Raw genomic sequence first — 16,101 nt, 5'->3', positions numbered from 1 at the left:
GCATTTTAAATGTGCCCACACTGGTGCCTTTGAAACAAGAGGAGCATTCTGTTTATGAGGTACATGAGGTGATCGCTGTGTGTTAGTGAAACCTGAAATATTTGGACATTTGCTCTGTGTCAGGTTCTCGTCCATACGCTGTAAAAACCACTATAGATGCTTTTCATCAGATCTGTTAACCAGAGAAATTCATTCAAATTAAGGCTGCAACAACTAGATTTAACGAAATAAAAACTGATTCAAATCCATTCTAAAACAGTTGTTAAATTTCATCTTTGATTAGTTGGGTCTTGTCTTATGATGGCATGCACGCACTTCGTATTACTCTAGTTACGGATTTCAGCAAGTAATGGCATCTCCTTTTTGTCTGTAATTGTACATTTTTCCATTAAAACAGACACAAATCAGGTTTAGCCAACACTAATTAGCTGAAATTATTTCACAGAGACAGGGTTAGGGTTAGGGTTTCATGCCATTAGTCAAATGTTCTCACCACAAGGTGGACCAGGAGCTTTCGTTCACGTCACATAATCTCAGAATCGGCTAATGAAGTTCGCCCAGCTATCATTATGGATGTTCAAATTTCTATTTCTATGATCTCTTTAAGACCTTCATGCTTTAGTGCTGCAACTAATGATCATTTTCATTGTAGATCAATCTGAGTGCTGTTTGCTCGATCAGTCACTTAACTGTTAGCTCTCTAATGCCATCTGACCAACGCAACAAAATCCAAAGATATTTAATTACTCTCACATTTTATGAAGAAATGCCTTGCTGGGTGTAGGAAAGGTTTGTTATTTTTGCTTGAAAAACTATTTTTCTGTCAAGTCAACTAATTGATTAATTGACTTTTTGCATCAGCCCTAGCTGTATAGCTGCTCTGAAAAACTGGCATTTAGATAAGTCAGCAACACCTCTGTCCCTCCTCAGGGAAACACTGTCCCTGTGAAGACGGATTAACAGGGACATCGTAGTCACACAGTCTTTGCAGTGTTGCTGCTGTGCTACATGACTAGTTTTTGGTTTTTATTCACTGTGACAGAGAGCTGCAAACAAAAATGGCAAATAAACTGAAGTTTGCAGTGGAAATGTCCTGTCTAGATTTATGTTACTGAACAGAGACGATGCAGTAACCGGCTTTTTTCTTTGTAATGTGGGTGAGACAAGTGAGACGTGTTAAAGAACTTGATATTAGGCCGGCTTTGCTTGCCATCCATCTGTTTGATGTATGCTGAGACGTGATGGAGCTTGATGTTTCTCTGTTTACAATTTGCTGCTCCCAATGTGCTCAATATGTGTGTTCAGGAAAGACAATATTTACCTCACCCCTCCTGTCTCTGCCTTCTGTCTCTGAGGACAGGGCTCCATGTAAACACCACAAATCCACAAGTGAGATTTAAATGCCAGTTCTCCTCCATAAGGATCGGTGGCCACCTATTTTCACGTATCAAACGATCTGTTTGCCATTGGAGTCCTTTTGTCCCTGACTGAGTCCCTTACAGCTTTGTAACAAACGTCTACATATGTTCCAGTGACGTCACACATCAGGGTGGGGATGCACACTGTTATGTCTAACTTGCTAAATGATGTCTTAGCAGTGCCAGTCCTTTGATCTGGCCCATGTTTGCTCTCAGATACGATCAGTTTTTGTTTGGCATGCAACAACAGTTTGAACATGTTCGTACAAACAGAAAATATAAAATAAACAATGCGCTCCTAATGAACTGGTAGGTTGGGTTGCATCAGGGTGGATGGATGTGGAGGATGGATGTACTGGTATCACACTCAAAGATAGACTGACATGCAAGCATGGTTAATTAAATGGTTGGATGTTAGAGATTGATTATAGATGTCAGTCATCAGAAGTAAAGACATTATAGTTTACTGCGCTTTAAAAATTTATAATTTGCCTTTTTTTAGTTGTAACAGAGGTAATGCTGTAGGGCTGCAGAGAGATAGACCTGATGGGAGAACTGACTAAAACCTTTACACTTCACAGGGTTTCTACAACAAGAATAGAGGGAATCTCTTCTGCTTGTTAGAGGGTCACAAAAACAACCATCGTCATGTCAAAGACTGTGCAGTAGCACTGGAAGTCTGCTGAAAGCGTGTAACACCAAAGATCTGACTTAATGTGTTCATATTCTGAGAAGACAATAGTTTCAGTCAGCTTAATTAGCCTTCAATAGGCTGCCTCGCTGTTTTTGTGGTCGCGAGCAGCACAATGAATCTGTGTAGCTGCCATGTTGAACTGGATCATGGTGGCATGAATAAAACTGTTCTGTAAGGATACATGAAAACTCAGGCCAACTGAGGAGGCTGTGTAGAGCAAAGAGCGAGACGAGGGCAAATGAATGATCTCAAACAGCTCAAAATGTAGGCCTGTGGCCCGCTATCCAGAACAAAGCAGAGTTCTCTTTGTCAGTGGTTGTGCAGAGTTCAGCTTTGACTCTGACATGCTAAGTTGTGTTGTTGATCAGTTGTAATTTGTCTTGACAGTGCTGACCTTTGAGGGAATAGACACCTGGAGAGACGGATATTGGTATTGGAGTATTGGACTGAGTATTAATATCAAGGACTCAGATCAGGATCAGGAAAATGTTTTTGTCTAATAATCTATTTGGTTTGGCCACATAGAGTCTGGGAATGTGGCATGAGAGCTGTATCACGATTGTAAACAGCTGCTAAAATATAACATCTTTAAAAAGGCTGTTTATCATCCCTCCACATGTCCTACAGCAACCCCAGTCTGCAACAGTATACTCTATCACACGAGGAGAGGTGGTCACTGTGACCATGAGAGGCCTATAAACTGTTCGTCTGGACTGGATGTGGATGTGTTCGTTGGGGTATTTTGCACTGGGAATCATAAAACCATTTTTCCAAAAATAAGTTGAGTCATGCGGAGGAAAGATGAAAAGGGCCAAATAAAGAAGGAAGATAATTCTTCGCATAAAAAAACTGAATGATTAAACTCATCACAGTGAACAAGAACACATTGTAAAATGATAAGATTAGGTTGTTTGACTGGTGCTGAGGGGAATTAACTTGTATGGCTTCACTGAAAACAACAAAACAGGGCTGTTACTGTCGGGAAGTAGAAATATAAAATTCCTTGCTTCCCACATGTATTGTCTGCTAAGAGTCCTGTATAAGGATGAATCCCAGCATGCTCCTGGTGGCCCGGTAGTAAGCTATTGTTATGGAGATTGCACCTTGAGATGGAAGAATCATTCATCACTGAAGTGCCATAAACCCCCTATGATTAAAATGAACCTGGCCTGACTTGCTCAGGGTTTTAACTCATTTTGCTTTCTCTGCTTTCTTTTTTGTTCTTCTTTGAGTCAGCAAGATTCAACTAAGATGGATATACTTAAATACACTGAAGCTGAGGGGCAATTTAACTTCTGTATTAGGCTCATGTTTGAAATGTGCAGGGGTATATCTGAATCAGCGACTTTTCTGTGTATTTTGGATGCTTCCGCACCGGTTCAGGTGCTGAAGTGAATGTGCAGCGTTATGTGACGACTCAAAGTTCATATTATGATCCGTCAGAGATGAGATGATGTATGAATCCTCAGTTTTCTTAAGATAGCTAAATATAGCTCTGGTTTGGTATAATGACAGATTGCAGTGTCCCTCACGTTTGCTTTGAGGGGAGAATGACTGTGCAACTGGCGTCACTGTCCCCCACAGTGATCTGCACCAGAGTGTCCAAAAACCACCGTCCCGTCCCTTTTTTCTCAGCTGCCATTGTTCTTTGTGTCGCCTTTTCTCTCTGCCTCAGTGGCATTTCTTCTCATGGTACTGAATAAGAAATCAGTTAGACAAAAAAGCTGCAAGTCACTTATCAAGATGGTATTAAGGTACTCCCAACACATTATAACAGCTCAGGCAGGAAACACATGAGGGCAATTCAGAGCTGTTTTTAGTAAATAATGTTTTTACTTTTCCAGTGAGTAATAAGGAATAAATACATAGCATTTAAACATTTTTTAAGCAGCTTTCTCATAACAGCTCACCACTGATGGCTGAGGGCAAAACGACCCCTTCTAATATTGTACTTTAATATCATATTCTGCCTATGCACTGTGTATTACACATATATGAATATGAAAATGTAACACTTTGTATACATTCTGATAATACAGGACAGCAGTTTCATAGACTCAGAATGCATCCTGTGGCCAGGGTTTTATTTTTAGTTTTATTGCATTTTTGTTATCATTTCAAGATTCTCCTCCTCTGTCACAGACCAGAAGCATAAAAAACTGTGTGCACCATGAGGGACATGATGCAGCAATTTGCGGTCAGTCTGCTAAAAATGGAAAGTCCACAGACAAAATGGCCCGGCCAGTGTTTTCCACGTGGTTCCAACAGGTGCCGGAAAACACAGCTTGTCTGGGAGCTTTTTTAAGAGAAAACACTTGAGATTATAGCTTCCCTTAAGATTTCCTCTCCTTGCGCTTTATGCTGTGTATACAGAGCTTGATGCTCTTTAAGTATAATTAGAAAATGGGTAAATGTATCTTTTTTTATATGTGTTTTGATAGTCTTTATTTTCCCTGCTAATTAAGTGGGCGATAAAGAAAACGAATGAGCCTCTAGGTTCCGTCCCCTCATCACCTTTGGAGTGGCTGTTTGTGAAACGCTCCCCTGCTCGGCTCTAATTTACACTGCAACTGATGATTTGCGTATCCTGTCAGGCCCCTTTGATGTGTGAGAAAGATTGAGCTGCTGCCTGTTGTGGTTCTCCCTGTGATGCTGGGCAGCTCTCCAGCCGTCCAGGCCCGGCGCCCAGCCTGCACGGCACGGTGCCCAGCCACAGGCCTATGGGCCCTCGGGGCACTTCAGTCCTACATTCACAGCCAGAGCCTGCAGAGGCACATTTACTTCACCCCACACACGCTGTAGTAAGCTGGCACCGGTGATGGCCTGAGCAGAGTTTAAATATGCTCTTTGCTCCGGGACTCGATTGATCACACATTGCTCTGCCCCAAAATGGACATGATATTAGCTTGGCCTGTCTACTCTCAGTCTAATGCCATATAAAGGATGAAAGAGATAACAGTTGACAGGACAGCATTCATGCAAACAGGAAGTGGTCTTTGGGAAATTATACTGAGGCCATGTCAGGGTTGGAGTTATCCAAACCAAATAAAATAAAGCTGTTTCTGAACATCTGTCATAGATGTTGGACAATTGTGCAGTAAGAAATGAATCAAACAGAAGGCCGGTCCCTACCAGCAGAAGATCAGGGTTTACCACCCAAGCAGTCACTGGATCCAGAAAATCTGACCATAGAGAGCCAAAGTCCTGACATCACTTCCTGTCTGCTGCTGTTCCACAGGATTCTGTAACTCAATCAAATAATCCACTGAGGGTTTGATTCATTGATCTTTGTGAAAAAGTGACACTTATTCCTGCACTTTTCTAGCACTATTCTTAAAGAAATTACTTCCGTAATGCATGAATTAATGTATACAAGAAGTACAGCCTCTAATTGTCCTAAGCCCCTTCTCTCGGTTAACTAACAGACACTTGTATGAGGGATGGAGACGTGGTGTGTGATGCTGTTTTGAGTGAGAGGACACGGTGGACAATGACTGACCACAGGTCAGTGAATGGACAATGACTTGCAAAGCCGTGGTGCCAACAATGAGATGCTGCAGTCAGACTGTCTGTGTCTCGACTGGTAGGACAGGGAGTGAGGTGTAGCTTTGACAGTCAGCAGAAGCACATTTATGTCCATTTGAAAGAATCACTGTGTGGATACTTGTGTTGCAGCTGGGTTAGTGGCTCCACTGTGAGAGGCTCTCGCAGTCTATTGAGGCGTACCTGTACATGTAACTCTGCTGTTTATCATGATTAAGTTAACACCACTGTTTGTGTGGTGCAAATATCAAGTAAAGCTGAATAAAGCACAGTTATCTGCAGACACACGACTTGTGTTTACTGCCACAGAGGAGAAATCTCTTGTTCAAGCCCGACATTATCTCCGCTGGCGTGCTTGAAAGCTACATTACCTTGCCAGCTATTTAATTAGAAACAGTTCTCCAACAATGGTCCAGAGCCACAGATCTAACAATGCAGAAGCCACTCAAAATAATGAATGGAAAACACCATTTGCAGTATTAAAACTACAGACTCTAACTCACGGATTAACTCTCCTACTAAAGCTCTGATCCTTCTCAGAGTTTTATTTGACAATGAGAGCAGATCTTGTGAAGTGATTGGCCATGCTTTCACCCATCTGCTTTTATACTGACCATCTAATTCTTCTTCACCGATGACACATCCTAGGACAGTTGTTCTTGTGGACATGAGCATGAACAACTTCTGCTCATTTCATGCTTTAGCTGGCACATTGATTTTTTTGAAGTAAATATATCTACCAACACACGTGTTTGTAATTTGTAAAAAAAAATCTTTAGGGTTTAGATGCTCTTTAATGGCTGTTAAACACATGAACATATACAGTGGCATATATTAGTGGCATCTTGTGGTGAGGTTGCAGCTTGCGACTGAATATCCATCACCTCAGGTGTCCATTTCCAGGCGTGCAGGAGAACCTACTGCAGCCATGAACCTCGTGAAAAACCCAAAAGGGAATCTGTGTTTGGCTTGTCCATTCTGGGCTACTGTAGAACCATAGTGGTGCAACATGCTGGATCCCATGGAAGAGATGCTGTTACCTCTGAAGGTATAAAGAGCTCATTCTAAGGTAACATAAACACAATTCTTATTTTCAGGTGATTGTACACTGATGACAACATACCTTTGAATATTAGATTCCATTTCTGCCATTTTCTGTTAAAAGATCACTCAAGTCTTACACATTGGTCCTTTAAATAGAGTCTCCGTCTAGACAAATGGCTGTGGACCACACAGTATACTGTTATGGCTGTGTTCCAAGGCTTTACTTTTACAAATTTGTATTATTTTTATTGTCAGTATGGTTTTTGAATGAGGTGTCCGTGTCTGACTTTGGTACACTATGATATAAGTAGACCCTTCCCATGGCCCTTGTTTCTGCTGTATACTTGGGTGGTAAATTTCAGGCCCCAGTGGAATAGCTTCTGATCTCTCCAGCATCAAACGTAACAAAAAGGATGGTGGCGAGATCAGTAGTTGTTTATCCTGTCACACACATAATGCGACATGGGATTTTGCTGGAAGGGAAGCTCTCCCAGCCTCCCCCACCTTGCCTCCCTGGCTGTGGGTAATGAGGCAGGACAGGAGCTCTGCTGCAGGGTCGTAGAGGAGGAACAGCCACACGAACAGAGGGCAGAAGGTTGATGTACCGACCTGCTTTTTCTGTTTAACTGAAGGTGTAATGGTCTGTGGATACAATTAGAACTTCTGAAGAAATATGCTGAAAATCAGAACCAGATGTTTACGTCTGAGACATTTTCAAAGGTGTGAAATTTGGGGTCCTGATTGGTATCATAGCTTTTGCTTGTTTGTGTTTGTCGTCATCTCCTGGGTAGAATCCTCCACTGCCTACTGAAAGCTTAGAAGAGCTTTTTCCTTCCTCAAGCTAGTCCTGTGTTCCACCACAGGAGGGCAGCATGTCCAAAGGTTTCTAACTATCGCTGCTGGACTTTCATGAGCTGTTTCAATCCATGCTAGACATTTTAAACTCAAATACAAGAACTGAGTCGACACTCGAAATTTCTCACATGGACTTGAATTCTGCTTAGCTCCAGAAAGATAAGAGATATCATTAGATCCATCCATCCATTTTCTATACTGCCTCTCCCTTTCAGGGTTGCGGGGGGGCTGGAGCCTATCCCAGCTTCAACGGGCGAGAAGTGGGGTACACCCTGAACCGGTCGCCAGCCGATTGCAGGGCAACATGCAAAGACAGATAACCATTCACACTCACACTCACACCTAGGGGCAATTTTAGAGTCATCAATTAACCTAATGTGCATGGTTTTTTTGGTCTGTGGGGGAGTGCCCGGGGAGAACCCACGCATGCACGGGAAGAACATGCCAACTTCACACAGAAAGGCCCCGCCCGGGGATTGAACCAGCAGCCTTCTTGCTGTGAGGCACGCGCACTACCTGCTTGAGCCACCGTGCCGCCCATATCATTAGATACAGTCCCACTAATACAATACCAACAGTAATGACTGACTAACAATAATGGCTAATTAGTTCCACTAATATAATACAAACTAAAAAAAAACTTTATTTGACAAGGCTCAACCTCTCCCTCAAAGTCCAAATACTCTAAGGTCAATTTCAAGTTTTTCCACATGAAGTTCGGGCTCAGGTTAATCCCTTCAAATGTTTAGCAAATTTGGAGACATTCTTTCCCTAAGGACATTTTAACTCAAGGTATGTTTTCATGCATGTTTCCCTGATTGACAGGCTTCAGCAAAATAATAGATATCATTGTAGATCCTGTGGCACGGAGCGGCAGCAGGTAGTGCACAAGCCTCACAGCAATTAGGTCACCGGTTCAATCCCCAGGTCGGGCAGGGCCTTTCTGTGCGAAGTTTGCATGTTCTTCCTGTGCATGCATGGGTTCTCTCCGGGCACTCCGGCTTCCTCCCACAGACCAAAAACATGCTCATTAGTTTAGTTGGTGACTTGGTGTGAGTGTGAGTGTGAGTGTGAATGATTATCTGTCTTTATATCTTGCCTTGGCGACCGGTTCAGGGTGTACCCGCCTCTCACCTGTTGACAGGGTTGACAGGGATAGGCTCCAGCCCCCCCACAACCCCGGAAAGGGATAGTCGGGTATAGACAATGGATGGATGAATTATAGATCCTATGTCCATATTTCTCTACAAATTCAGCATGTATTAGTTCACGTAGCGCAGGCTCCAATGTTTTGCCCTACTGGTAGTAGGGTCAAAGGATGGTAACAATGTTCTCTACTGTGTACTACTGTTCCACGGCTAGTTGTCAGGGCTGTTATGAAATATGGTGTAAATATTCATGGCCTCCTCCTTGTTCCATGACTCTTGCTCCCATAAAGATGAACCGTTGCCATTTTGAACACAATGTGGGCTTTCCTCTAGCACCATTCTAAGGCCAAAATGTCGACCGTGCATACACAAGATATTCTATAATGGAACAGACGTCATGCTCCTGAGAGGATGAACCCGTTTGATTTTGGTGACCCAATGACATTTTCTCTTGTGCCAAATTCAGAAAACACTTGTCTACTAGTCCTCGAAGATGACATTAAGAACACTGTCAGCGTGTTGTTCTTTTGCTTTAAAACGTTTCTAATGTGAGATGAAATGAAATGCAGCTTTGATGGGCCCTTAGCAAAGTCTCACATCTGTATTCTCGGTTCGCCACACAAATGCAACTCCGTGGAGGTTTGATGAGAAAACATCAGAACTGTGTCGTTTGTCAGAAACAGAATGTGAACACCTTGGTCCACAGTGTAGACGGAGACTTTGGCTGTGTGTGTGTCACTCTGAGGGCCCAGTGATGCTCCTGACCGGCCGGTGCTCTCTGCCAGAGTAAACACCGAAGCTCATGAATACACACCACTCATCCACACCCTACCCTGTTTTCCTAAGCCCTCTTTTCTCCTGCTTGTGAAAGAAGCAACGCCACTTCTCACTTCATGGTTACCTTCTTCAGCTCAAGAGCAAATACCACGTAAAGACGGCCTCATTTTTCTGTTTAGTTAAGGATTTACATATTTTAAGGTTGAATTGAAATTTTGTACTGTGATTCACATCATTAGATCAGCACAGCAGAAAATAGGGTAGCGCTTCTCTGTGTAACAGTATTAGAAAAAAGTCATATTTCTAATGTTTCCATTTTATCACATTTTCTCTCATTCATTTCATCTCTCAAAAATTGCTCTATTTCATAACCTAGTAGCCACACATGAGCGTACTGTTACATTTTGCCAATCAGTGTCAAGTGCCTCTATTCCCTATGCATCATTTGTATTTGTGTGTGTGTGTGTGTGTGTGTTTTAATATTCATGAGGCTTTGTGTAAAACAGGTTGAGATTTATATTCTGTGGAGGACTGTGTAACACACATGGTTGAGCTGCCAGATTTAGCTCTGTACAGTATGCTGACAGGATGTACTGAAGGGCAGCTGGGGGCTTCAAAGTGAGGAAAGCCCATTGATGGAGCCTCAGAAATGGGAAACGTGACCCTCAGCTCCCCTTCACCTCTGTGAATACAAATGTGGAGGATTAAGCAGAACAAAACAAAAGCATAAAACATTAGCCAGACACCGGTTCCCAGCTTGGAGAGACACAACGAAATGTTTAAACCGCAGTTTCAAATTGTGTGAGAATGTGGACCTCGATGTTGTGATTTGGGTCTGTTCAGCATATAAACCCAGCAGCTCCCGTAAAAAGCCTCCAGCCTTTGTTCATCCTGAGCTCAATCTGTAAACGTTTAGTTTGTTGGTGAGAGAAGTATGCATCCTTTGATGACTGTCTGCTAAAAAAGTCATTGCTTTTTGTTTTGTTTTGTGAGGTTCTTTGAAGAAGCTAATGCATTCTTAGTGGTTTATTTTCACCCATCAAAGACTCCAAAATGTGCTTTCGTTAAAGATACATACTGTCGGTTTCAGCATTTTCAGCCAATTACCGCTCTGTTCAGCTATGCAAAGACTCATTATGTGACAAATAAATTATTTTTTAAATGAGACTTAATACGGTACAAAGAAACTTTTCTTCAGAAACTCGTGTCAGTTGCTAACTGCTAATAGCACTAGCCTGCCACAGTAGCCCACCACACTAGGTGGCAAGGTTATGAAAGCTACTTTGAAGCTGTAGCTTGTGTTTACTGAAAGTACACATTATCAAAAGTAACAAGCTTCACTCGGAAAGAGGAACTGAACACACTGAAGCCATTTTACATGGAGTATTACAAGCTTCTACTGTTCAGTAATTTATTTAAAAATGTATTATTATTTTGTGGTGTAATTTATTAACATGACAAACCAAATAAATGTAGTTGTCAGAAACTTGAGTCTGCAGTAGAAGCTCTGCAGACGTGACTGATAAATGAATGGTTCATTCATTTTATTACATTTCACAATTGTACAATAATGTTAAGTTAGAGTTTTATTCCTCTCTTTCTCTTTGTCTGAGTGGGTTTAATGGCTCTTGAACATCACTGTACTTAATTGAATAGTTTCTGCGCCTGAAATGGCTCTTTACAGGCTGTGGCTAATCATTAATTCTTTAGCAGCTAACCTCTTGGCCACACCTGTTCTTTAATGGCACAATTTGCGTGTTAATGCTTGCCAAACTAGAAATTGACATGTACAGTTTGTGTGAATTTAGTTTAACCCAGATTCCTGAAAAGAATTGATTTTGCTCTTCAGCACCTATTATTTTTTCATACATGTCAGAGACTATGGTAGTCCCATCTGTGTTGTGTCGTGAAGATCGAAGCCGGTTGTCTAACAGTGTCTTTACCTCTGTCCAGAGGATGCAGGGACGTACTTCCCCAGTGTGAAGAGGGACCCGGGCCGGTATTTGCAGCCCTGCTCTGACTCTGTCAAGACCTGGCTGCGCAGCATGAAGAACGCCGGGAAGGTCCTCCTCCTCATCACCAGCTCCCACAGTGACTACTGCAGGCTCATCTGTGAACACATCCTGGGGTAAGAGTGCCCACACAGGGACCACAGACTGGCCTCCTCCTCAGCAGGGCCAGGACCTGGTCTGCAGTGCTTACAATGATAGCCCCCAACTCACAGCATTCCTTATAGCTCTCACATGCCATCAGTCATTCCTGTAGTCAGTGCTGGCTCACATGTTTGCCTCAGAGAGACATTCTGCTACGCTCACATATATCCCAGCAGCCCTCAGCAGGCAACACTGAACATTTCACTGTTCCTTTTTGTCTTCTTTGTTTTAGTTAGCAGATTTGAAAAAGTATGCATGTGCCTCATAGACAAGACTATTTGCAGACATTTACCAGTCAAATGGAAACTCTTGAGAGGAAAAAGCACTTCACAAGCACACTTCACTCACCTCTTTACTTTGCTAATGAGCTTAACTGGGCCTTAGTAATCATTAATAAAGCAATTAATTAATTGTAACTATTTAGATATAAAAATACTCTTTTCCTTTTCTGTTTTTCTTCTCTGCTAAAAATGCTTTTCTAAGGTCCTTCACTCAGTAGGAGTTGCACATAAAAATGCTGGCATATACTGCAAATAGTTATTCTACATTCACTTACTTAAAGCTGCACACAACTTGTTTTATGTTCCTTGCAGACAAAATGATTGACTCATGGTCCAATTAAGCTAGGAAGCTTTTAAGCTTTAAGACTCTAGAAGCTACTAAAAGCCATTGCAGGAATGACTTGATGGACTTTGAGTTGAGATTAATTTTTTCGAATAATAGATCATATGACTCTAAAGTAAAACTTGCTTGTTTAAAAGTGGAATTCAAACTTAAGCTAGCTTTAAAGTTCAGAAAAAGCTCCAAAGTGGACCTTGAGTTAAGAGTATTTTGCCAACCTAGAACCTGAAGAAAGTTTGTGCAGAACAAACACTTTTGGCTTGTTCTGCTGCAGCCATGTGGCCAACAAAATCAATTAATCAAAAGCAATGAACACACAGCACCCCATTTTTAAATTGTAGGTGTGCAGCAGAAGGGTGCGTTGTCTTAGTAAGCATGTTGTAGTCTAACACTGGCTTTGTTCAGCGCTGGCCTCCCTCTGCTTGCACTGCACACTTTGGGTTAGGCTTATTTTTGTAGTCAAAGCCCTGTTACACACTCAATCAAGCAGTAAGACAGCCTAGAAAAAAACACAATGTCCATGCTGCTGCTGTGCTCTGACGAACATAAGCCCCTCTTGTTCTTTGTGAGGGGCTGTTATATTAGACTGAACTCGCCTGGTTCGGTGGTCTGCTTTTTCACTTTTCATACTCAGAGCTGATTGTTCTCTGCAGTCCAGCAGAGGCAAAAAGCAGGTCGAGTCAAGGCTGTTTTGCTCTGGATACCAGTTTCTCATGGGGCCTCTGTGGCCCAGGCCTCCTCCCACCCCACCCCCCTCTCATTTCCTGTCAAGCAGCGTACAGCCTGGTCATTCCTGTTGTTCCTCACCCCTTTCCCCTGCTCCCCTGCTGTTTCACTGACTCCCCCCTCCCCTCCTGTCTTTTTGACCTCCAGAACCACAGCATATGTCACCTCCTAAGGAGAGCAGTCAGAGTCCCAACTGTGTATCAGTGTGTGTGTTCAAACTCATGTTCAAGTCACTGCTTTACAAGGTCAGGGGATGTAGATTTATGTTGTGATAGCTACAAGGGGAAGCGAGGGCAGCCTCATTGTGCCAAAGGTTGTTTGTGGATAAGTGTGCTTTGTTCACACTTTGGGTTGGCCTGCCTTTAAGAACCATTCCTGTTTTTCCTACACCCAAAGTTTGTGTCCCAACCTTTTCATCAAGGGGACACTTAAGATTAGATGTCAACACTTCACTGTTGAGAAAGACGGCTCCCCTGCGTCACTGCACAGTAGCTCCTTTTCCAGAGAAAACCGTCACTGGCCTCCAGCCGACTCACCACACTAAAGCGGCTGGAGGCCAGTGACAGTCAGCTGTCATAAGTAGCACAACAAGACCAGAGCTGTCTGACAGGAGGCTACTGGCTGAAACCCAACAAGCTGTCGAGAGAAGCTGCTGTTACTGTTCTGCTTGACTGGTGCTGCATAGGTTATTGATCTGTTACTTGTCGTTAAGTCCTCTGATGTTTTGAACTTCTGATCTGGCTTCAGTAAAGTGGCTACAGTCGAGAGAGAGCCATGGAGCTCCTCCAACTGCAGAGCAACCTGGAAAAATTAAGAGTGATAATTCAAGATATTGTCGAGCATATTTTTACTAGTCAAAAACCTTTTTAATATTCCATATAATGATGTCACAAACATTATCAAATGTATATCCGCAGATCCAGTCAAAGCCAGTCAGAAGTCCTTTTCCTGTCCTGTAAATGCATTTCAGGATATCCTCAGCTGCATTATGACATGGACTGTTTTCTTAATTTTAATGTACCTTAGATCTCCTGCTGGACATGAATCAGGGATGGAATGGTTTAGACTGCTAGCAGCTATGCAGCAGAGGAGGACATTAAGTGGCATTTGGATGAGTAGCATGGAGTCTGTAGACTTGTCCCAAATGCTGTAACACTGATCAACACTGTAAACTAATAGGTTACTAGTAGTCATAGTACAACCCTCCAAAATGGCTGGAATGCTTTCTTGAATAAAAACAGAATGCAATCGTTTGCAAATGAACTGTGTTTATAGACCGTGGTTTTTCAAAGTGTTCCTGAGTCCATGTAGTAATATCCTTTATACAATCATGTGTTGAATACAGTCAATACAGTAAAGTGATGAACCCATCAGATCATCAGCAGCATTTGAATCCCAATATAATGACCTTTGTGAAGTGGTGTGCTTGTGTTGTCAGCACCTTCAAGTTCAACCTTCACACCCACACAGTGCTGACAAAAAGTGGATGAAATGAGTTTTTGTTCGTCTGAACTTTTAGCGTTTTGCTTATTTCACCATGAATATCTGTATTAGTACTAAAGATTTGAAAGCATGTTTTCAGGGGTTTTAATTTCATACATTGGGAGAACAAGCTGGTGACACGTGATGCTAAACTTACAGTAAAAGCTAACTTGTGTTCAACCTCACAGCACAATAGTCCTACTTTGTGTTAGGATGCAGATAAAGTGGAGGTGGGAAGCTGTGATCTCCCTGCTTATCATTTTTGCACAATCCTTTGAATTTCATTTACATTAAGACCAACCTTAAAAACAGAAATCTTGAATTCATCAAACTGAAATGAAACTGTTTGTTTGTTTTATTCTGTCATAAATGAGTGTCCTGGTGGTATAGAGATCCAAGGTGCTGACAGTGTAAAAGCAGCATTTCTGGTTTGAGTCCAGTTTCTATTAAAGGCATAAAACCATATTTCTGAATTCTCACTACACTTAGTTTGATGCCTGTGGTCTTTTGTCTGCTTGCTCAAACACCTATTAATACTTTTACACAAATTGCTGTTAAATACACACAGCAACTCTATTGGCAACATGAAACAATTTAAATAATGACTTTTTGTTTCAATACAACTTTAGGTTAAATACAAGTTAATTGTAAAAGTATCAACTGTCATGCCAGTTATAATATAATTACAGAACTCTGAAAAGGATTTGTCAAACTACACATTATCTCATTGTACATTATAAAAGGTATAATAAATAAGTATGGGCAGCTGTTTTATGGCATATGGTGTGTGTGTGTGTGTGTGTGTGTGTGTGTGTGTGTGTGTGTGTGTGTGTGTGTGTGTGTGTGTGTGTGTGTGTGTGTGTGTGTGATAACAGCTCACCACACAATGTGCACACACACACTTTCATACATCAAACTGATTGGTTTTCATGTACACATGTTCCCAGTGAGAAGTCCTTCCTGCTTCATAAGGCTGCTGTTGTCTTCTTGCCTTATATGGAAGATTCTCTCCTCACGTACACTGTACATAGACACCCAGTACTGTGAGACAGCCCTCAACATGCTCACCATCACTTCATAACTGTAGGGGGGAGTGTATACTGCCCTCTCAAAGTGTTTACTTTATTAGTCGAAGTATTCCCTTCACAGCACTGTATGTTTACACTGTTTATTGCTCCGTGTTTTCCATCATCTGTTCAGACTGTTTGGCTTCACTGAGCTATTTGCGCTTTAGCAACTCTGTGCATTTGGATGCTGTCCAGGCATTATCCTTCACACAATGGCCAGACGCCCATCACAGAGGTTAATGTCGTTTCTCTGGCTGTTACAGGAAGGATTTTGAAGAGCTGTTTGACGTCATCATCACAAATGCGCTGAAGCCTGGTTTCTTCTCCTTGGTGCCCCAGCAGAGGCCCTTTAGGACTCTTGGTAAGTACTGGCTTGGTGCTCTCATGCCCCACTGAGCTTTATTGGTCATTTGATAAATTATTTTGTCTTTAAAATGTCAACAAATTGTGAAAAATACCAAGAACAAGTTCTCAGAGCCCAGTCAGACATCTTCAAATCACTTTTCGAGCTTTTAGGAGTACAAACTAAACTCCACCATTGTATTGAGGTGGCAATAGAAATCTCACTGATAT

General features: G+C 42.1%; 1 protein-coding gene across 1 annotated transcript in view; it reads left to right on the top strand.

The window, feature by feature from the left end:
- nt5dc1 (5'-nucleotidase domain containing 1) overlaps positions 1 to 16,101 on the top strand; it is a 60,199-nt gene that overhangs the window by 22,310 nt on the left and 21,788 nt on the right. Inside the window, exons 7-8 of the mRNA XM_070987196.1 lie at positions 11,433 to 11,607; positions 15,792 to 15,889. Coding sequence (XP_070843297.1) covers positions 11,433 to 11,607; positions 15,792 to 15,889 — 273 coding nt within the window. The remainder of the gene's footprint in view (positions 1 to 11,432; positions 11,608 to 15,791; positions 15,890 to 16,101) is intronic.

The sequence above is a fragment of the Chaetodon trifascialis genome, chromosome 19, assembly GCF_039877785.1.
Source record: "Chaetodon trifascialis isolate fChaTrf1 chromosome 19, fChaTrf1.hap1, whole genome shotgun sequence".
NCBI lineage: Eukaryota > Metazoa > Chordata > Actinopteri > Chaetodontiformes > Chaetodontidae > Chaetodon > Chaetodon trifascialis.
The sequence above is the reverse complement of the archived record's forward strand: the minus strand, read 5'-3'. Positions and strand labels throughout refer to the sequence as shown.